At 43.9% G+C, this 22519-nt stretch overlaps 1 protein-coding gene across 1 annotated transcript; it reads left to right on the top strand.

Moving 5' to 3' along the window:
* The first annotated feature begins 66 nt into the window (after nucleotides 1-66).
* On the top strand, nucleotides 67-21118 carry F11R (F11 receptor). Its single transcript, XM_081308606.1, has 10 exons — nucleotides 67-257; nucleotides 16103-16171; nucleotides 16340-16447; nucleotides 16654-16800; nucleotides 18147-18349; nucleotides 18714-18816; nucleotides 18939-19046; nucleotides 19283-19295; nucleotides 19968-20016; nucleotides 20128-21118. Exons 1-10 carry the CDS (start codon nucleotides 197-199, stop codon nucleotides 20161-20163), a joined length of 897 nt encoding a protein of 298 aa, XP_081164732.1. The 5' UTR covers nucleotides 67-196; the 3' UTR covers nucleotides 20164-21118.
* Nucleotides 21119-22519: the final 1401 nt, after the last annotated feature.

Raw genomic sequence — 22519 nt, 5'->3', positions numbered from 1 at the left:
GTGAATCACTCAACGGAGCGGCGGCTCTCTTCACCAATCAGAATGTGCAGGGGCGGGGCGCCGGCCAATCTGGTGTGGAGGGCAGGGCCGGGCGGGGCTCAACCTGGCGGCCGGAGTTTTTCCCTGAGCTGCGGATCCCAGAGCTGTGCGTTCCCGGGGCTCTTGCTGCTGCCGTCGTGTTGGGATTCTAATCGTGATGGGGACAAAGGCGAAAGCCGGGGGAAAACAATTGCTTCTCTTTACAACGGCGATCCTGTGTAAGTTCCCAGAGTTTCGGGAGGAATTGGTGGGTCGGCCAGAGGTTGGGGGTAGGTGTTCCCCACGCCTCTTGCTTGCGGGGAGGGGTGGAGTTCAGAAACCTAATTTGCCTCACCCTCCTAGTTCTCTTCCACCCTCTCTTTCCCCATCCCCCGCCTCCTGAGAGTGGCTGGCTTCCTTCTCTCACCTCGGAGGATTGTGACCCCTCCCCTTACACTGTGGGAAGGAGCTGCCCTTTCCCCCACACACCAAAAATAACCGGGTAGCCTGGCACCACTTTTCCCAGCCCTCACCTCGTGGCGAGGGCAGCCGGGAAGGCGGGGGGGGGGAGCACCCTTCCCACATTCATCTACATCTACCCGGCCATCCCCTTCCACACGCACCTGGTAAGGGCCATCCTCTCTCCAACATCCACGAAGGACCAAGAGAAGCCATGAACGTCTAACCTCCTGATTCGCTTGGCTCCCTAAGGGCCTTCAAAGGAAGCTAATGGGGGTGGGTGGGGTGATAGTCTCCTTTCCTGCATTTTGCAGAAGGGGGTTTCTAGCGCTTCCTAATCCTTGGATTCCATGCTCTGGGAAAAGTGGGTGCAGAGTCTGAACAGGAAATGAAACTGAAATCTGAAATTTTACACAGCACGGTTCAGAATCCCTTTCTGGAATAACTACGAAGGAATCCTTAATAAATGTTGACTGAGTGACTATTCCCAGGGGGAGGATGTGTCTTTGGTTGGCTGGCTTCTCAGAGAGCCAGAACTTTGCCCGCCCTCTGGCCGGGTATGAGTTTTTGTTTCCTTTGTAAACTCCCTTTCCTGAAGAACAATGAGGCTCACTTGCTGGGGCAGGCCTCTGTCTCTAGGTGTGCTGGTGTGGGGGTGAGTGTGTAGTTGGTGGTTTGTACCATAGTGAACCTGTGTCAGCACCTGTATGTTTATCTGTCTGATTTTTTTTTTTTTTTTAATGCAGTGCTGGGGATCATCTCGGGGCCTTTGGCATGCTTATGTCTGTGTGTCTGTGCATATACTTGTGGGTGATTATGTCAGTATTTGTTCTGTATGAGTCTGTTTACCTCCAAGATTCATGTTTTAGGAAGTGTAAAAGAAACCAACTAGTAAAATCGGTACTGATGTCATAAAGGTGATTATTTTGCTTAGAATATATTTTCTGCTCCAGATGGATAGACCCATTCCTTTATCCCTTATCACAAAAATATAAACCCTTAGGGTGGAATGGACTAGAGGCAATTTTAATTCTCTCCATTGTGCAAATAAGGAAATGGGTCTAAAAAGACAGGAAATGATTTTTTCAGGTTGATGAGGGGTGGAAAATGGGAATGGAACCAAAGCCTCCTAACTTGCTTCTCTTTATTCCACTCCTGGATCCAACATTTTAGGCATCCTATGGCCCAAGAACTGTCTGGGATTTTGCTTGAAAATCTACTGTCTTACTTACCTTTTAACATTTCATTGCCACTAGGTTCTTCCTTGTCTTCTCTCTCTTTCTCTCTGTGATCCTGGGGATTGAACCCATGGGTGCTTAACCACTGAGTCACATCCAGCCCTTTTTATTTTTTATTTTGAAACAGGGTCTAGCTAAGTTACTGAGGGCCTTGCTGAGTTACTGAGGCTGGCTTTGAACTTGAGATTCTCCTGCCCCAGTCTCCCAAGCCACTGGGGTTACAGATGTGTGGCACTATTCCTGGCTCACTTCTCTCTTTCATTCTACTCATCCATTTCCATTTTTCTTCAATTTCCTTCCCCTCTCCTATTTTATATCTGCCCATATCTTAGAAATGTTAGTGATGCCTGTGTGCCAGGGATTAAACAAGAGGCACTCAACTACTGAGCCACATCCCCAGCCCTAGTTTGAATTTTATTTAGAAATAGGGTCTCACTGAGTTGCTTAGCTTCTTGCTTTTGCTGAGGCTGGCTTTGAACTCTCAATCCTCCTGTCTCAGCCTACCCAGCCGCTGGTATTACAGGCGTGTGCTTCTTTGCCCGGCTAAGTCTTTGCCAGCTCTTGAACTGTACAGGTACAAATCAAATCCAGAAGCTTCTTCTGGGGCGGTGACTATTGGTAACAGTTTTTGTCAGTGACATTACAAATATAGTGACTGACAGTAGTTGTTAGGCTTATAAGTTTCCTGGAGCTCTTTCCTTCCTTTTCTCTCCCCCTAATTTCCTATATTATTTAGGATAGTCCACAATCATCACTGAAAGGATTGATAGCACTATTTTGGCTGAGAGTGCCTTCTGGGAATAGGTAACAGTGATTCGAAAGGAGCCCGGGTGATGTTGTATTAGCTTGATAGGCAGTGGGTCCTGGGAAGTAACCCACTGGACAATGGACCTTGCAACTCTTCAATCAAGGTAGACCAGGGCAAGGGAAGTGATTTGGTTAGTGCAAATGAGGATGGAAATGAGAGCCAGGTCACCCCATCTGGGTTTTCTGCCTTGATTTCCTCCTCTCCCTTGTTTATGACCTTAGGCTAGTAGCTCAGTCTTCTCATCTGTAAAAAGGAGTAATATGTGTCCTGTCCTCATCATGAGGATCACTGGGGATAACAGCTATATTACTTGAACATGAAGGGATTATGGTTGAGTGGCTGTTATGCCCTTTGGGTTTTGTGAGGAGGAAAGAATGCTGGGGACAGCATTCAAAGGAAGCAGGGAGATTTCAAATGGCAAGAGTCAGAAAACAAGGGCTTTTTCGGTTGGGAATGGTGGTGTGCACCTGTAACCCCAGTGACTTGGGAGGCTTGCAAGTTTGAGACCAGCCTGGGCATAGTGAAGCCCTGTATTAAAATAAAGTAAAAAGGGCTGGGGATACAGCTCTGCAGTAGAATGCCCTTGGGTTCAATCTCCAGTACTGGGGGTGGGGGTGGGGGTGGGGTGTGTAGGTGGGTGGGGACTGGGCATATCTGCAATCCCAGTGACTCAGGAGGCTAAGGCAGATTAATTGTAAGTTTGAGGTCAGCCTGGGCAACTGAGCTAGATCCTGTCTCACAATTAAAATAAATAAATAAATAAATAAATAAATAATCGACTGAGAATGGCCAGGTGCAGTGGCAAATGCCTGTAATCCCAGCAACTGGAAAGGCTAAGGTAGGAGGATCACAAGTTCCAGACTGGCCTCAGCAACTCAGCAAGACCCTAAGCAGCTTAGCAAGACCCTGTCTCAAAATAAAAAAGGGCTGGGAATGTGGCTTCATAGTATAGTGCCCTGGGTTTAACCCCCAGGGGGGGGAAAAAGTAGGGGCTCTTTCTTGGGCTTCTGGTCTGCTGCTCTCCTGGGTGTTTGGTTACTCCTGTGTTCTCCCCTCCCCCAGGGCTGTTCCTCACAGTGGGCTCTGCCATCCGGAAGGAATAAGAAAGGGCAAAACAGCAGGGAGAGGGGACTGGGGTTGTGGTTCAGTTGTAGAGCACTTGCCTAGCATGTATGAGGTGCTGGGTTCCATCCTCAGCACCACATATAAATAAAATAAAGGTTTGTGTCAACTAAAAACAAACAAAAACCCAAAACAGCAGGTAGGAGTCGAGTGAAGTCCTAAGATTGGCTTGGGGAACCTGGTGGAATGGAAGGCCTGACCCTGCTGGAGTAGGGATCTGGAGACACACTGGGAGACCTGGGCTTGGGAAGAGTAAAATTGGTTACCCATAGTAATGGTTTCCCACTTCCCTAGAGAACCTGTACTTAGAAAAGGTTAGGCTATCTCCCAGGCAGGAGATGAGTTTCAGCTTAGCAGGGTGATGATGGCCAGTGAATATGTCAACTTTTGATGTGATCACCTGGAGGAAAGTAAACCTGGGATGGAATTCTGACCCCTCCTCCCCCTTATTCCAGTGTGAGGTTCTCACTGAGGTGTTCCAGGTGGGTGGAACTGCTGGTCTGGGTCTGGGTCAGGGTCAATCTCCAAGTCTTTGCTCTTCCTGCTGATGTTTCTGACTCAAGCTCTTGTAAACACTTGTTTCTTACTATTCAGGGGCAGACTTAACTGTAGATCAGTGAGTCATTCCTACTTTCCCCTCCCTCTACTCTAAGGAAAGAATTGTTTCTTCAAACTAGAAACTAGTGAGTAATTTCAGTTGGAAGTAGGAAATGAGTGATGGTATGATTCTAGCATGTTAGTTTTTCTTGGTTCTGGAATGCTTTTACCTTTGATGTTTCTTTTCATCTCCTTTGTGATTAGGGCTTGTCTGGGGTCTCCAGCCTAGTAAGAGGTAGAGATACTATGATTTTAAAAATTATTTAAAGCTGCGGATGTAATGGCAGCTTAGTGGGCATAGTGGCACATACCAGTAATCCCAGTGACTTGGGACACTGAGGCAAGGATTGCATGTTCAAAGTCAGCCTCAGCAATTTAGCAAGACCCTGTCTCAAAAAAGGGAGGCAGGGCTGGGGATGTAGCTCAGTGGTAAGGCACCCCTGAATTCAATCCCTGGTACTGCACAATAAAAATAAAATAAATAAACAAAATTATTTAGAATGGATTAGTTGATTGGGGTTTGAGATTCAAATGGTATCAAAGAGGTAGGGCATCTCATTTCCCACTGTTCTTATTCATCTCATAACCCACCCCCCTCAAGTTTCTTGTGTATCTTTCCAGTGTCTTTATTATGCAGATATATGTATGTAAATATATATATATTTTTTCTCCCTTTGTTTACACAGGAAGAAGTGTACAGTATGTACAATTGCATCTTGCTTTTTTTTACTTAGTATATCCTGTAGGTTTTTCACACTGCTTTTATAGGGATTGTGGTCTTGACTATGAGTATTCACCCCACTCCCTCCCCACAGTCAGCTGGAGTTCAAGGCTCTCTTCTGTGGACATAGAAATGGCTGATCCCCTCCTAGAAATAGATGGAAGGGCTGCATGCATTCTGTGTGATAGGTTAGGAAATGATGGGTCTTATTTTTCACATCTGTTGGTTTTGAGGAGAGACCCCTGGGGATCTCCAAACTCAAACCCGCTTCCTTTTCAGAGCCTCCGGAAAGACCTGGATGACTAGGACAAATGTAATTGAGGAAGAGGTTTCAGTGTTATGAAGCAGTTGTGGGAAGCAGTGTGAGTGGATGTATACTGGGGTTTTCCAGGCATTGAAAACCCAGAGTCCATCTGCCTGGGACTCCCAGATAAGCAGGGTTTCTGTCTAAAGTCCAGCTTGTGTTATTTGTTTCGCAGTGTGGGGGTGGGACCGGAGGAAGCAGCTGGTTGACAGGAAGTTTGATGCCAGGCCCCTGGAGTGAGTCCTGGGCTGGCAGGCGTGACCTTCCCTTGCAATGGGAGATGGAGGTGGGGGGAGGTGGAGCTAAGCAGGTAGAACTGGAAGATCTGCGGAGAGAGGGCAAAAGGGAGTGATAGAGTGAAAGCTCTCCCGTCATCCACTGCCTTTGCCACTTTCTGCCATCCTCAGGGGGCTGAGCCAGCTCATCGATGTCACTGAAAGTGCAGCCAAGTATAGCCTGTGTTGGAGTCACAGAGCCTTCCTTTGCCCCGGCATTCCTTATCTGTTCCACTCCAACCTCAGGAAGAGCCTTCCAGTTGTGGGTCTTCCAGTTGTGGGTCTTCCCTGGCCGGGGGTTCCCCCTGGTTTTTACTGGGATGGCTGGTTCTTACAGGAGTTAGTTCAGCCTCTCTGGGTTTAGTGGGAGGGAGGAAAGGGCACGCTGGGATGGAAGCCCTAGGTCCAGGTTCAAATTGTGTTGCAGTGTCAAATGTATTTGTTAATCCAACAAACATTGATGTTTACTGTGTTGTGAGCATTGTACTAGCTAGCGATGGGGGGGCGTATAACACCTGCTTCAAGAAGATCTAAGGGGGCTGGAGGCGTTAGTAACAGCATATATTAAGTAAACTGTGGGTACACCATAGCTGGTGGTTTCTTTAAGGTGCTTTAGCTCCTTTACAGCTGAAGAGTCCTCTGAGACTCAACCTAGATGGGAACTTTAGATGCATTCTTAGAGAAATTGGCTGGCTAGTTTCCCTTCTATTCATTCCTTACTTTTCTTCTTTCTTTCATTCATTCTTTCTTTTTTTGTTAATACAAACACACTTATGGCACAGAAGCAAGTTGAGGAACATTCTAATAATTAATAGGTACATGGAGGAAACAAAGGGTTTCCTTGTAAAACAGTGGACGGAAGTAGCATTTCTATTGTGGCTTGGACTTGCCATGTATAAGTCATCCTTGTTGACGGCATCTGTTCAGTGTCCAGAGGTCTCCAACATTTATGACCACCTTCTCATTCCAACAGTGCTTCTGAGCACTTCAGGTAGCATTTCCCCTAGGCAAGCACAGAGATAGGAGCTGGGGAGGGTGCAAAAGATCTTATCTGTTTCCAGGGAAGTTCAGGCACATGGACTAAGAATACAGAGCAGAGTGTAGCAGGGGCTGTCACCAGAGCATAAAGAGAAGGGAGTAACTTTTTAAAGAGGTTCCCCCAACCCAGAACCCAGTACTGGGGATTAGGGGATTGAACCCAGAGGTACCACTGGGCTACAACTCCAGCACTTAAAAATATATATATATATATAACAGTAATACATATTCCCGTAGGAAAATGGGAAAATAAAGAGGACCATGGAGAAGATATAACCACATGAAATTATATTACCTAGAGTTAAACACTTATTACTGGTGTTTCATTTTAAGCTAATATGAATTAATGTTATATACCCATACTTTATGCCTGTAATCCCAGCAGCTCAGGAGACTGAGGCAGGAGGATTGAAAGTTCTAGCCCAGTTTGAGGAGTTTAGTGTGATGCTGTCTCAAAAGGAAAAAGAAAAAAGGCTGGGGATGTAGCTCAGTGGTAGAGTGGCCATGAATCCCCAGTACCAGGAAATTTTAAAAAATTATTTAACTATTCACCTTTTGTGGGGCATACAGATACTTTTCCTTCTTTGCTATACTAAATAACATTAAATTGTCCATGTGTATTAATCTTTACACTTACCTTTGATTAGTTTCCTACGCTATTTTCTTAGAAATTGGGAAAAGAGATTAATTTTGATTGTGGAAAGGCATATGGTTCAAGGGATATTTGAACAGGACCTTGAAAATGGATGGGATTTCCTTGCTTGCCCAGTGAAAATGCAGTGTAGCAAAATAGTTCTGGAGCCTCAGAGTTGAGCAGACTTAAGTCAAGACTCCTACCTTACTATTTGTAGCCATGTGAATTGAGGCAACTGTTTTTAAGTCTCAGTTTTCTTATCTGTAAAATGGGATCATAATAGTTTTGTGAGAATTTAACGAGAAACTGCATATGAAGCACTATTTTTAATATGAGGGCTTAATATATCACTGTATTTCACTCCTGACGTTACTCTTGGCAGTCACAGGACCCTGTTCAGATTCAAGGGGAAGGAAGTTAGACTCTACCTTGGTCACAAAGAAAGAAAAACATTTAAGAGGAGATAAATATATAGATAATCATGAACATTTTTAAAAGTACAAAGTTTTATTATTGTTTATTATATTATTATATTGTTTATTATTGTTTATAGTGATTTCTAAGAATTATAGCAACACTACAGATTTATATAGTAGTCTCTTATAACCTTGATTTCACACTTTTTTTTTTTTTTTGTACTGTAAGTTAAATCTAGAGTACTTTACCACTGAGCTAAATCCCTATTTATTTCTTATTTTTAGACAGGATCTCAATTAAGTTGCTGAGTCTGGCCTCAGACTTGTGATTTTCTTGCTTCAACCTCCCTAGTACCTTGGATTACATTTCAGTTTGAAAATATTAAATGGAAAATTCCAGAAACAATTCACAAATTTCAAATTTTTTAATTATAGTATATTATTATAATTCCTCTATTTTATTTTGAGTTATTATTAATCTTTTTTTGTTTCTAATTTATAAAATAAACTATCGTAAGTATGTATGTACAGGAAAAAACAGTATATATGGAATTCAGTCCTATTCATGTCTTCAGGCATCCATGGAATGTCTTGGAATGTATCCCCCAAGGATAAGGAGTGGTAAACACTACCAACACACTCCTGCCACCCCCATCTCTTTTTTTGTAGTGCTGGGGATTTAACTTGTGAACATTCTACTTCTGAGCCACATCCACATCCCCATCCCTTTAATTTTTTTTTTTTTTTTTTTTTTGAGACAGAATTCTTGCTAAATTGCCCAGACTGGCCTTGTATTTGTGATCCTCTTGCCTTAACCTCCCAAGTAGCTGGGATTATAGGTGTGTGCCCCTGTGCCTGGCTCTGAAAACAAGTCTCTTATAAAAACCTGTAGGGATTGATTTCTCTGTTACTGTTTTGTGCTTATTTTGATCCACCTCCTCTCCTCTTTCAACTCCCTTTCTCTTTCACATTCTCCTACCCTTGTGCTGTTTTATCCGCCTACTTTCCTGTTCTCAATCATAGAGTCTTCAGGCTACCTGTATTCTGGTTTCCTTCTGCCCTTTTTCTCCTTGAAATTTATCAGACACACATTCATGCTCCAGGATCTTGATGGTGTAGTGATCTCACATTTCTTGCTTATCTGCTACCTCATTTCACAAATAAATTTTTAAGTTTATTTGAATATTTGCTTCCTGGTATACCACTATTGGGATATTTTCTGTTATTTCCTTTCTCTCTCTCTCTCTCTCTCTCTCTCTGTCTCTGATACTATGCATTGAACCCAGGGCCTTATGCATGCTGGGCAAATGCTCTGCCACTAAGCTACATCCCTCTCCCCTTTTGGCCATTCGTTTGCCTCTCCTTTATGACTTTGTTCCTTCTTGTGATCTCTCAGATTTTTTTTTTTTTCTTTTTTTGTGGTGCTGGGAATTGAACCCGGGGTACTCATCCCCAAACTCTTATTTTCTTATTTTGAGACAGGATCTTACTAAGTTGTCCAGGCTGGGCTTGAACTTTCCTCAGCCTCCCAGATAGCTGAGATGACAGACTTGTACCTCTGAGCCTGGCTGACTTCCTTTTTTTTTTTTGAATTCTTTTTTCCTATTCCCCTTTTCTCTAAATTATATTCTTGCTTATGACAGAAATATAGAACATAGAATATAAAAGCTGCCTCTGTTCTCATCTCTCAGATACTATGTACTATCAATTGTTTGGCGAGTATTTTTTTTAAATATTTATTTTTAGTTTTTAGTTGTAGTTGGACACAATACCTTTATTTATTTTTATGTGGTGCTGAGGATTGAACTTAGAGCCCTGCACTTGCTTAGGCAAGTGCTCTACTGCTGAGCCACAACCCTAGTCTGTTTGGAGTGTATTCTTACAGTTTTTTTGTTTTTTGTTTTGGTGCAAGAAATTGAAGGGGGGTGGGGACATTTTGGGCTCTGTATTAACATTACCACTGAGCTATATCCCCAGTACTTTTTATTTTTTACTTTGAGACAGTTGCCCAGCCTGGCCTGAAACTTGTGATCCTCCTGTCTCAGTCTCCAGAGTCACTGGGATTACAGGTGAGGGCCGCCATGCTTAGCTTCATCATGCCTTCTTTTTTTTTTTTTTTTTTTTTAAAGAGAGAGTGAGAGAGGAGAGAGAGAGAGAGAGAGGAGAGAGAATTTTTAATATTTATTTTTTAGTTCTCGGCGGACACAACATCTTCACAACATCTTTGTTGGTATGTGGTGCTGAGGATCGAACCCGGGCCGCACGCATGCCAGGCGAGCGCGCTACAGCTTGAGCCACATCCCCAGCCCCATCATGCCTTCTTAAATCAAGGCTGTGACACTGGTGACTCCATCGGAAGGTCCACTGATGGTACAGAGCTCAGACCCTTGCATTAGTCTGCTAGGGCTGCTGTAGCAAAAGACCACCCGCTGGTGGCTTAACAAAAGTGACTTTTCTTACAGTTCTGAGACTAAAAGTATTGGTAGGATTGGTTTCCTCTGAGATCTTTCTCCTTGATTTCCAGATGGTCCCCTCTTTTGTTGTCCTTCATGTGGTCATCCCTCTAGGCAAGCACATATTCCAGTTGTCTCTAACCTCCTCTTCTGATAAGGACACCAGTTAGATTAGATTGGGGTATGCCCTAGTGGCCTCATTTTAACTGAATTACCTCTTTAAATGACTCTATCTCCAAATAATCATATTTTTGAAGTATTGGGGGTTAGGACTTCAACATAAGAATTTAAGGGAAACAATTCAGTCCCTAATAATCATATGCAATTTTGAAGTTTACCCCTGTAAAAGTATTTTTTTTTATTTTTATTTTTAAGAGCAATGTTCCACAGGGCGTTTGGTGCATGCCCATAATACCAACAACTCAGGAGGCTGAGGAAGTAGAATTACAAGTTTGAGGTCAGCTTAATTGATTTAGTCAAACTCTTTGATTTATCCAGACTCTTTCTCAAAAACACAAACAAACAACAACAAAAACAAACAAATAAAAAGGGCTGGGGGTGTAGTTCAGTGGTCAGGTGCCCCAGGTTCAACTCCCAGTACAAAAAAAAAAGCGAGTAATGTTCTGGCCAGGGGTCTCCTTTTCAGTTGATTTGGGTTTACTTGAGTTTTGGGGTTCCTTTTCTGGTCATGAAAACAGTGAAAATGTTTGAAATGGATTCACTTCTTTTCCCCACTTACTTTTAAGTGAGGGTAGGAGGGCAGGAGTTCTCATTTGTGTTTTGAAATCCCAAGTCACTGAGCATGATGAACTGTTTTTGCTGGCGCTGGTTTGACCTTATGTGGCCAAGTGGCACTAACTTTCTACCCTGAGTTCTTTGTGGATCCCCCAGCCCTCTCCTAATTTCCACCCTTTCCCTTTCCATCGATTTGTAACAGTCCTTGTTGAGGTGCCAATCACAGGAGTTCTTCCCACCTTTTGCTGCCTTAGACCTTGCATTAGAAGACCTCTTGACACTTTTGGCTCTGCACACTTTCTCTGCAGGGTCTGTAGGTGTCTAAGCACAACCAACTTGGATGCAGGAACCAACCTTTACCATTATAATAGCAAGTGGAAATTGCCCATATGCAGAGAACTTTGATTTTGTTCATAAGTGGTAAAGCAAATTTAAAACACTTTTAAAATATTTATTTTTGGCAATGGGAATTGAACCCAGGGATGTTTTACCACTGTGCTGCATCCCCAGACAGGGTCTGGCTAAGTTGCTGATATTGACCTGAAACTTGAAATCCTCCTTCCTCAGCCTTCTGAGTAGCTGGGATTACAGGCATGTGCCACCATGCCTACCCTAAAAACACTTTTAAAATGATTTAAGATATAAAACTACTTCTTAAAAAAGGTCTAATAGAGCCTTCATATTTTGAAAACTGGATAGTTAAAAAAAAAAAAAAACTTATGCAAGGCTGGGTGCGGTGGAACATGCCTGTAATATCGGCCACTTGGGAGCCTGAGACAGGATGACTGCCAAATTCTAGGCCAGCTTTAGCAATTTAGTGAGACACTGCCTCAAAATAAATAAAAAGGATTGGAGGTGTAGCTTAGTGGTAAACTGCCCTTGAGTTTAATCCCTAGTACTAGAAAAACAAAAACTATGCTAGAATTAAGTTTTAAAAGCTTTGGCCCAGAATTAAGCATTTCCCCCTCTTAATTTGGTCATACTCTATCTGCCAGTTTGAAAATTGAATTTATCCTTGCAGATCAACCTTAACAAGTAGATGTCACAGTTGATGATCTGCTAGGACCTAATTTCTAAATGCTCAGTAACTAGTGTTCAGCAAACATTTATTGAACGTCATCTTGTACAAGGAATTATGTTAAGAGTACTCAGAATAATAAATAACGTCTGGTCTCTGCTCTCTGGGGTTTACTGTCTGGTAGGGGAGAAATGTGTACACAGATGATGTCACAATAAATGTGGGAAGTGCTTTGACAGCGTTTTGCATGGTATAATGAAAGCCCAGGAAAGGCTGTAAGCTGACTATGGGGAGGATTGGTGTGTGGTAGATCATTTCTCAGAAAATAAAGTGGATGAGTAGGTGCCAGCCAGATGAAGAGGAGAGAAGGGCATTCCACATAGCAGAAATAGCATGAGCAAAAGCAGAGAGGTTGCAGAACAGCCCAATCTTTGCTGGGAAGTGTAAGTGGTTTTGTATTGCTAGAAGGCAAAGCATAGCTGCAGAGTGGATGAGGAAAGTGATAAGCTTATCACGGGGCAAGTAGTGCTGGAACTTTCTTAGAGTGCAGAAAAATTTGGATTTTATAATATAGGCAGTGTGGAATCATCAAAAACTTGAAGCAAGCTGGGTGTAAGTAGTGGTGCACACCTACAATCCCAGTGACTTGTGGAGGTTGATACAGGAAGATTGCAAGTTTGAAGTTAACATGGGCAACTTAGCAAAATTCTGTCTCAAAATGAAAAATAAAAGAGACTGGGGATATAGCTCAGTGGTAGTGTGCCCTTGGGTTCTACTACTACTACTACTAAAGGATGAGGCAAGTGTCAGATTTGCATTGTTAGGCAAGTTGTGTAATATAGTATAGCATAGTCTTTGCAACTGGGTTGCATTGGTTTGAATCTGCACTACCACTCACTGTTTGGCCTTCAGCAAGTTTAACTGCTCTGGGCTTTCATTTCCACATGTAGGATATAGGGGCAATAATAATACCCTTACCCACTTCTGAAGGTTGTTGAAAGGATTAAATGGTAGTAAATGTCCTGTGCTTACAACAGTTCCTGGCATATACTAAGTGCTCCGTAACTGTTAGCTTTTCAACTGGCAGTGGAATGAAAGATGGATTTTCTATACATGGACCCTAAACTTAAGCATGCCAAGAATCTATTGATGCCTTTAACTTTGTGGCTTTTCTCATTGTGAACCTAAGAATAAATTAAGCTTCACAATGGAATGGATGAAGTTTCCCTCTGTCTTGGTTTACCACAGCATCAGTGGGACATTTGTATGTGTGTGTACAGTGTGGCAAAAATAGGTCCAAGGTTAAGTGCAAGAGGGGAGCTTTGGTGAAACCAGGTAAAATATAAAATAGATGAGGAGAATAGGCAGGAAAATAGGCTGTCTTGATCTAGATGGGATTCCTTGAAGAAGAATCCCTATCCTTGCTGATGATATAGCAGGTTAACACATAAAAACTTTTCAGTTGCTGTTTATTATTTATTCTTAGGTTTTGCTAAAGAAAACTTTGAAAGGGGCTGGGTTGAGGCTCAGTGGTAGAGCACTTGCCTGGCATGTGTGAGTCATTGGGTTCGATTCTTAACACCACATACAAATAAATAAATAAATAGAATAAAGGTCCATCAACAACTATATATATGGAAAACTTTTAAGTTAGAGAGAAGTACATATGGAAGGTCCTATAGATTAGATGATGATAATAATACATATTTGGAACTTCCTGTTGGTGAGACATCGTTCTAAGTTTATTTGTATTCGCTTGTTTAACCCTCTCTACGATCCTTTGATGTAGAAACTGTTATTATCCCCATTTTACAGATGGGCAAACTGAGGCTCAAAGTGGCTAAGTGGCTTGCACAGGTCATTTAGTAACAGAGTGGGATTTGAACACAGGCAGTCTAGTTTTAGAGGCATGTTCAAGAATGAGAAGCGAATAGAAAAGGCATGGTGGTAAGACTGGGCTTGACTTGAATGATAGGCAGGCACATTAGACATTGACACAGTTGGTCCACAGTAGACAGGCAATCTTACATCAGAGGAAGGTGAGTGAACATTGAGGTGAAGGACCCTGTCAGTCCCCAACTCCCTTGTACTAGGAATCAGTGTCTCACACAGAGAGGACAAGCCCTCTACTACAGAGCTATATCCTCAGCTTGTTTTGTTTTGCTACTAGGAATTGAACCCAAATTCTTGCACATGCTAGAGAAGCACTCTGCCACTGAGCTGTATTCCCATCCATTTTTATTTTATTTTTAAATTTTGAGACATCTTGCTAAATTGCCCAGGATCAGGCTGGCCTTGAACTTCTAATCCTCCTCCCTCAGCCTCCTGAATGGGCCCTTTTTGTTTTTATTTTGAGACAGGGGCTCAATAAATTGCTTAGTATCTTGCCAAGTTGCTGAGGCTGGCCTTGAACTCATGATCCACTTGCTTTGGTTTCCTAAGTTGCAGGGATTACAGGTGTGTGCCATTGCACACAGCTACTCTGTGTATTTTTAACAGACGAAAAGCCCAGAGCAGGTAATGGCAATCAGGAGTAAGGAGGAGAAGCAGAATATGCCTGTAGCCCAATATATTTGTGTAAATGTGTGGTGTGATTCCTAAATGTGTTTTAGATCTGTTGACCTCAGTGGGCTCAAATAAGAACTTTAGCCAAAGTCAGAAGTGACAGGAATAACCATCAAATTCATATATTGTGATTTATGTGTGTGAGTATGTGTGTGAATGTGTGTGTGTCTATTTCAGAGGCTAGGTTTTAGTTTAATTAGATGCTGCTTGTTATTTGGGTGGTGTCACAGGTTGGGTTCCCAGGAAGCTGACTCTGAGATATCAATTATCATTCAAGGCATTTATTAGGGAGTGCTCTTAGGATCCACACCTATGGAAAGGAAGGGAAGGAAGCAAAATTGGACAGAGGAGAAATTGAGTTTTGTTGTAGTTTCAAGGAGGCTTCAGTCTACTCCACAGGGAGCTTTGGAGCAAGACATCAGTAATGCCTCGGGTTGGGGATTTGGGTGATAGAACCAGGGCTTTACGCTGCCCCTGCCTCTATGGTAAGAGGCAGGTTGGACAAGGCTGTGTTCTGGCTATTCTCAAAGGCTCGGAGTCTTCTTTTGGCAGCACTCCCAGCAGCTGGGGCAATAAGTCCTTCATTCCTTTCTTTTTCTTTTCTTTAATATACTGGGAATTGAACCCAGGGGCACTTTACCCCACTGAGCTGTTTTTATTTTTTATTTTGAGACAGAGTCTTACTTAGTTACCCAGGCTAGCCTTGAACTTGCAATCTTCCTGCCTCATTCTTCCTAGTCACTGGGATCACATGTCAGTACCTGGCAAGAATGTACAAAGATAAAGAAAGATTTATTTGAATTTAAAAGATATGCTTGCATTGCACATTGTTATGAATTTATCTAAGAAGACAGAGCTCTAAGGCATAGTTGGTAAATTTGAGCTTTGAAAATGTGAATGACGGTCATTGTAGAAGTGGCAATTTGTGCCCCTTTTGTGAACCTGACCGCCTCCCCCCATGGATTATTAGCTTCCTTATTCCTTACTTCTTCCACCTGCATCCCATACCACCTTTTCTTTCTCCATTTGATTAGTAGGAGGTTCTAAGGAGGTCCTGTGAGCCCAGATCTAGCCCCAGCTCCATCTCAGCATGGGCTGTGTGATCTTAGGCACGTTTCTTGTAATCTCTCAGTTCCTTATGTAAAATTGGAATAATAGTACTTGTCCTGCCCATATATCATGCTTATTTCAAGGATCAAACGATGGCAATATATCTGAAAACACTTTAAAAGCACCCAATGCTCTACAAATGTCAAGTATTATTATTATCCTCATTATTGCTCCTCCCTACCCCTCCCTACCTCGCCTCCAGCTTGCTGGCTTCCTTCCAGGATTGTCTTGACAAGTGGCTGCGATCCTTTGTGGAGGAGCTTTCTCTGAACCATGAAATGTCATTCTGGAAGCTGCCCTTGGACTAGTAGGAATTTAATTATATTATGGGGAGTTCCAGAGGGAACCATTCAAAGAAAGAAATTGCATTTGAAAGAAATGCTTTATTTCCATTGATAGAAGAAGTATTGGCCTATAAACACTCGCACACATACACATATATACACATATATTGAAAGAAGATATTTGGGAAATTGGTCAAAGGATTTTTGAGCTAAGCTGGGAGGAACTCAGCCCCATCAACTGGGTCTGTTCTTCCCTCTCCATGGTGTTCTCTCCCTTTCTGATGGGGCCTGTTTCTTTCCTTCTCAGGTCCCCTGGTGCTGGGCAAGGGTACAGTACACATATCTGAACCGGAAATTCGAGTTCCTGAGAATAACCGTGAGTGGGGCTGGGCTGTGGAGGGTGGGCAGGGAGGGTGTAAATATGAACAGGTATCAGATCCCCAGGGGCCAGGAGAACATGTAGCCCAGACTGTGGTTGGGGGTTGTTACCTACCTTCCACATGTTGATACTCCCTCCTCCTCTCATTTTGATTCTGTCTTGCAGCGGTCAAGTTGCCCTGCTCCTACTCTGGCTTCTCTTCTCCCCGTGTGGAGTGGAAGTTTGTTCAGGGTGACACCACCAGTCTGGTTTGCTATAACAACAAGATCACAGGTGAGTTGTTCCACCTCCTTCCTGATTACTGAGGTTGTGGAACAGTTGGCCCTGGCCTGGATTCCACGGGTGGGGCCCACCCTGGGGCCCATCTCCGAGGCCTTCCCATTCCTCTTTCAGGAAGAAGAAGGTGCCTGTGTACCTTGTGTATCAGCTTCTCTTAGCTTCTGTTCACTCTGTCTGCCTCTGTTCCCTTCTCCTGGTAGCTTCCTATGAGGACCGTGTTACCTTCTCACCATCTGGCATCACCTTCCAATCTGTGACCCGGAAAGACAATGGGATGTATACATGTATGGTCTCTGAGGAAGGTGGCAACAATTATGGGGAGGCCAGCATCCAGCTTATTGTGATTGGTATGTGTCTTCCACGAGGGCCTGGAATTAATGCTTCCTTAACCTCTAGCAGACTCTAAGATTGTGAGAGGCCTGTGGTTAGGGGTATTCAGAGTCATTATGCTGACAAGGGGAGGGATGAGGGGTTAGGTGGAAACCAGGGCATAATTGAGGGCAGCTATAGCTAATTGGATGGGGGTGTCATTATGATCTATTAATTATACTCAGGTAGCCAGCCTTGTGTTCAGTGCCTTCCCCCCACTTTTTTTGGATCGTCCATTCCTAACTTGGATTCAGTATAATTTCTTTTCTTTTTTCTTTTTTGGTACTGGGGCTCTTAACCACTGAGCCACATCCCTAGCCCCCTCCCCCCCTTTTTTGGGTACTGGGGATTGAAATCAGGGACCCTCGACCACTAAGCCACATCCTATGGGGGCCATGCCTGACTATTTGAATAGTCTCTACTCGGCCTCAAGGAGATTTTGGTCTGGCATTGCAAGTCATTTTGTGGCTTTTAGCAAAGCACGAGGTGACCTCAGTCTTCACCCAGCTAGAGAGGCTGCTCTGTAGCTTTGTACTTGGGCATTACCCATTGGGCCACAGCCCTCCTACCTTATTTGGCAAAAGAACATTCCACTGAAATCCTTTGAATCCCCCTTGTATAAATAAAGCAAATGCGGGCTCTTTGCTCTCTTTCCTTCCAGTGTGAAAGCTGGACCTCTAAGGTCATAGAGCTGCCTCACCCTTGTTTTTCAAAATTGTTTCTGTGTCGTGTAATTTTTCTCCATATTTCTCAGCCAGCACATTTCATGCAAGGGAAACCCAAAATTCATAGCCCACACAGGACAAGGGAGAGAAAAAAGGGGCTGGAAATGGCTCACTTGGTAGAGTGTTTGCCTCACATACATAATAAGGCCCTGGGTTCAGTCCTCAGCACCACCAAAAAAAAAAAAAAGACATCCTCACCCAATTTTGAATTTTATTTAGAGACCAGGGTCTCACTGAGTTGCTTAGCTCTCACTTTTGCTGAGGCAGGCTTTGACCTTGCAATCCTCCTGCCTCAGCCTCCCCTGGGATTGTAGGCATGTGTCACCATGCCTGGCTTGGATATGCATAATTTCTTTTCTTTCTTTATTATTTTTTATGGTGATAATGGGGATTGAGTCCTGGTGTGCTAAACTACTGAGCCATATCCCCAGCATCCCCCCTCCTTTTTAAAATTTTTTTACTTTGAGACAGGGTCTTGCAAAGTTGATGAGGCTGACCTTGAACTTGATCCTCCTGCCTCAGTCTTCCGAGTTGCTGGGATTACATGTGTGCGCCTCTGTAACAAATTTCAATGCCTTTTTTCCTTCTCTCCCTCCCAGTGCCTCCATCTAAGCCTACAGTCAACATTCCCTCCTCTGCTACCATTGGAAACCGGGCAGTACTGACCTGCTCAGAGCAAGATGGTTCACCGCCCTCTGAATACATCTGGTTCAAGGATGGGATACAGATGCCTACAGATCCCAAGAACAACCGGGCCTTCATCAATTCTTCCTATACTCTGAATCAGAAGTCAGGGGAGTTGGTATGCATAGGGTGGGAATGAAGATGTGCAGAGAGGGCACTATTACAGAACTGTTGATAGTGGGAAGGAGGAATAAGTAACAAGGTGAACTTGAAGTTTGGATCAGAAGACATAAAAGATCAGTACTTGATTTCTTTAAGTAGGAAGCCAGCTGGACATGGTGGTGCACTCCTGTAATCCCAGCTGCTCCGGAGGCTGAGGCAGGAAGATCTCAGCTTGGGCAGCTTAGTGAGACCGTATCTCAAAAGAAAATAAAAAAGGCTAGGGATGTAGCTCAGTGGTAGAGTGCCCCTGGGCTCAATCCCCAATACTGGGGAGTAGTGGGGGGAAGGTGCAACAAGCCAATTTATTTTCTTCCCTCTAGGTCTTTGATCCTGTGACGGGCTCTGATACTGGAGAATACAGTTGTCAGGCACAGAATGGGTATGGGACACCCATGAAGTCAGAAGCTGTACGCATGGAAGCTGGTGAGTGAGAACGTGGCAGGGCTTGAGCTCAGATCTAGGCTGCTCTGCATCCTGCCATTGGCAGCCTTGTCACTGTCATGATTGAATGTCCATGTGCCTGACCTCTCCTTTATATGTCACAGTGGAACTGAACGTGGGAGGCATTGTAGCAGCTGTCCTTGTGACACTGATTCTCCTTGGAGTCTTAATTTTTGGCATCTGGTTTGCCTATAGCCGAGGATACTTTGACAGTAAGTATTTGCTTTCAGAGATTCTCCTTTGCACTGTCCCCAGTCCAGGGCACAGTTTGTGGGTACTGATGAAATTCAGACCCTGATACTACACCCGTGTGTGCTGGGGCTCTCCCCTTCGGAGCATAGATTATTTACCTAACCTAGATCAAGTGTTGGGTGCCAGTCCCCCACCTTCCTATGCCGTGCTGTATTCTATCTTGCTAATACTCATGATCTCCTTTTTTCTCTTTCAGGAACAAAGAAAGGGTGAGTGAGTGCTGTCCCAGGGTTCCTCCGAGATTAAGAAAAGGATGCTTGGGCTGGGGATGTGGCTTAAGCGGTAGCGCGTTCACCTGGCATGCGTGCGGCCCGGGTTCGATTCTCAGCACTACATACCAACAAAGATGTTGTGTTCACCGAGAACTAAAATATAAATATTAAAAAATTCTCTCTCTCTCTCTCTCTCTCTCTCTCTTTCTCTCTCTCCTCTCTCTCTCTCCTCTCTCACTCTCTCTTTAAAAAAAAAGAAAAGAAAAAGGATGCTTGTGGTTTGAAGCCGAGATGTGTCTGGGGGATGGGTTGGAGGTAGAGGTGACCACCTCTCGGAGGGAAGATAATTAGATTTTAGATTTCTTTTTCCTTCTTTCTTCCTTGCCTTTTGCCCCCCTCCTTCCTTCCTTTCTTTTCTCTTTCCTGGGCATCGAACCCAGGGCCTTATGCATGCTAGGCAAGTGTTGCACCCCTGAGCTACATCCCCAGCCTGACAACTGTATTTCTATCCCTGTTCACCCTGGGCTTGTCCTTTCTCCCTCTGCCTACACCTCCCTACCAAGTACTCTGTGCTTCTGCAAAGTCTCAATTCTGGCCTCTAAAATTGGCACGGAGAGGTTAATGAGCACCTAGGGGACTGAGCATCTCTACCTTCTGGCTTGTCCACAGGACTTCAAGTAAGAAGGTGATTTACAGCCAGCCTACTGCTAGAAGTGAAGTGAGTATGCCTGCCCTGGGGAGGGGAGGGGTCCCTAGCCTGTGTTTACGTGTCTGGGGATTTATTAGCTACAGAAGACTATTGAGTTGACCGGATTCTTTATTTCCCTAGGGGGAATTCAAACAGACTTCGTCATTCCTGGTGTGACCTGCCCTGGCTCATCTCCTGTCCTCTGTGCTTGCCCCACTCAGGTGCTGCCAGACTCTGGTCCCTAGTGTCTAGTTTCACAGGATGCCTTATTTGTCTTCTAGACCCCACAGGACACCCCACTTTTATCTTCCTTAGAATGTGATTGTAATAATGTCAGCTACGTGCCCCTTTCTCTTTTCTATCCTCCCTACCTTTCCGACCACTGTTGAGTGGCCTGAGACTTGTGTAAATTTTAATTCCCTGTCCTAGCAGGGAGCAGGCAAGAATTCTGGGCATGCCTCTGTTGATCTCCCTCGCTAAGTAGACAGCAAGAGTGGCATGGCTTCCAGGAATTCAAAATCACTACCTGGCCTTACTGTAATGGCCTTTGAATAAGGATCTTGAGCCTAATTCCTAGGCTCTCTCCTGCCATAAGGAGGACTGGTGCCAGCTGTTCTGGAGTGGGATCTGGAGAGCAGAGAAGCTGAAATGGTTGTTTGGTGACGACGTTCTCTTCCATCTCTGGAGCCCATTCTTCTATCTTCCCACGAAAAGTGCCACTGGGATCCTCCTCGCTAAATCTTCCTTCTGAACACAAGCAGACTGACACTGTGTCTATAGGAAAGTGGGAGGGCAGAGTGAACTTTCAGGGGACTTGGAGCGAAGACTTAAAACCACTGATTGAAAGAAAAGAAGGCTAGAACTTTCTGTGCAAGCCATCACTCTTCCCTCAGCTGGAACAACTGGACAGACTCTTTAAAGATATCTGTAGAGCTGTGAGGATGTGCACGGATTATTTGTCTTGGTTCTTTGCTGAGCGTGTGTGTGTGTGTGTGTGTGTGTGTGTGTGGTCTTAGCTATATGCTGAAATCAGGCAGAGTGTTGGAGGGCTTCCTAGCTCTTCTGTGAGATTGTGTTTCTGTGTGTTTGTATCAACCAGATGTTTCTGGAAATAAAAACTTGGTTTGTCAAAGCTTCTTTTTGTTGGGAGTGGGAGATATTAGATCTTTCAGGGTCCCTAGGCTCCTTCTTTGTACATAATGGAAAATGGCCTCAAAATCCTACCTCCTAGCACACTGGTGCCAATTCCTTGAGGCCTGTATTGCCTCCCTATGCTGCCCCTTCCTGGTTCTCAATTCAGAGCAGAGCTTCTGGATTTAAGATGATCATTCCAGACCCTTCCGTGGCCAGGACTTCCTCTCCTGGAGGAGAGTACCTAGAGTGAAGCTGATACTGTGCTCCATTGTTCTGCTTGGCCCAACTGGGAGGACAAAGTGTCCAGCCTCCTGCCCAACTGGGGATTCATGGGCTTTCCTAAGTCTGTAGGGAAAAAGTGCTGCCTAGGGGGATTTCTCAGATCATTTGGAGAACCCCTTCTCAATAATAGATTAAAGTAGTGACTATTACTTTATTTAGCAAGTAGGATTCAGGAGAAGGTATTCTGAAACAGGAGCAGGAACAAGCAGGGATAGGCCTAGTGATCATCACTTTTCTTCTCCCCATTTGAACCTTTTCTGCCCCCCAATCTGTTTATTAACTAGTAAGAGAGCAAAGAAAGGCTCTCCCAGGTTTTATTTTGCTTATTTCTACCTTCAGATTACACTAAGTGCCACTTTGTCATATTCTGTCTGATGATCTAAAAATCCCTAACAATTACATTTTCTACAAAGGATCTAAAGAGGAAAATTAAGTCATCAGTTAAGGGTCAGGTACCAATAAGAAAAAATTTCCAGAGGAAATAAAATCCAATTAGGCAATAAAAAATTATGAGACAGTTCAGTACATATGGAATTTTTTTTTTTTAAAGAGAGAGTGAGAGGAGAGAGAGAATTTTTAATATTTATTTTTTAGTTCTCGGCGGACACAACATCTTTGTTTGTATGTGGTGCTGAGGATCGAACCTGGGCCGCACGCATGCCAGGCGAGCGCGCTACCGCTTGAGCCACATCCCTAGCCCCACATATGGAAATTTTTGAAGTATGTTTCAGTTCTGTGTCGTGGTGGGAGGAGTATAGAGGAAAGGCCTCAGCAAAAGTAGTGATTTGGGGGCTGGGGCTGGGGCTCAGTGGTAGAGCACTTGCCTAGAATGTGTGAGGCCCTGGGTTCGATCCTCAGCACCACATAAAAATAAATGAATAAAATAAAGGCACTATGTCCATCTACAACTAAAAAAATATTTAAACACACATACACAAACCTGGTGATTCGTGGCTCCTGTAGGTTTGAGGTAAATGTTTCCTGACTTAGTTGTCAGCCTTGGAATTTCTCTCTCCAGCTTACAAAAGTCCTTTGGAATTGAGAAACACTGTGTCTGCTTTCACTTTAGAAATTTAAATCTTATTTTTCTAATAAATGTTTATTTTTTTCATGTCAA

Source organism: Spermophilus citellus, assembly GCF_964194105.1.
Source record: "Spermophilus citellus genome assembly, chromosome: 9".
Classification (NCBI taxonomy): Eukaryota; Metazoa; Chordata; class Mammalia; order Rodentia; family Sciuridae; genus Spermophilus; species Spermophilus citellus.
Note: the sequence above shows the minus strand (reverse complement) of the source record. Positions and strands in the feature narration are given on the sequence as shown.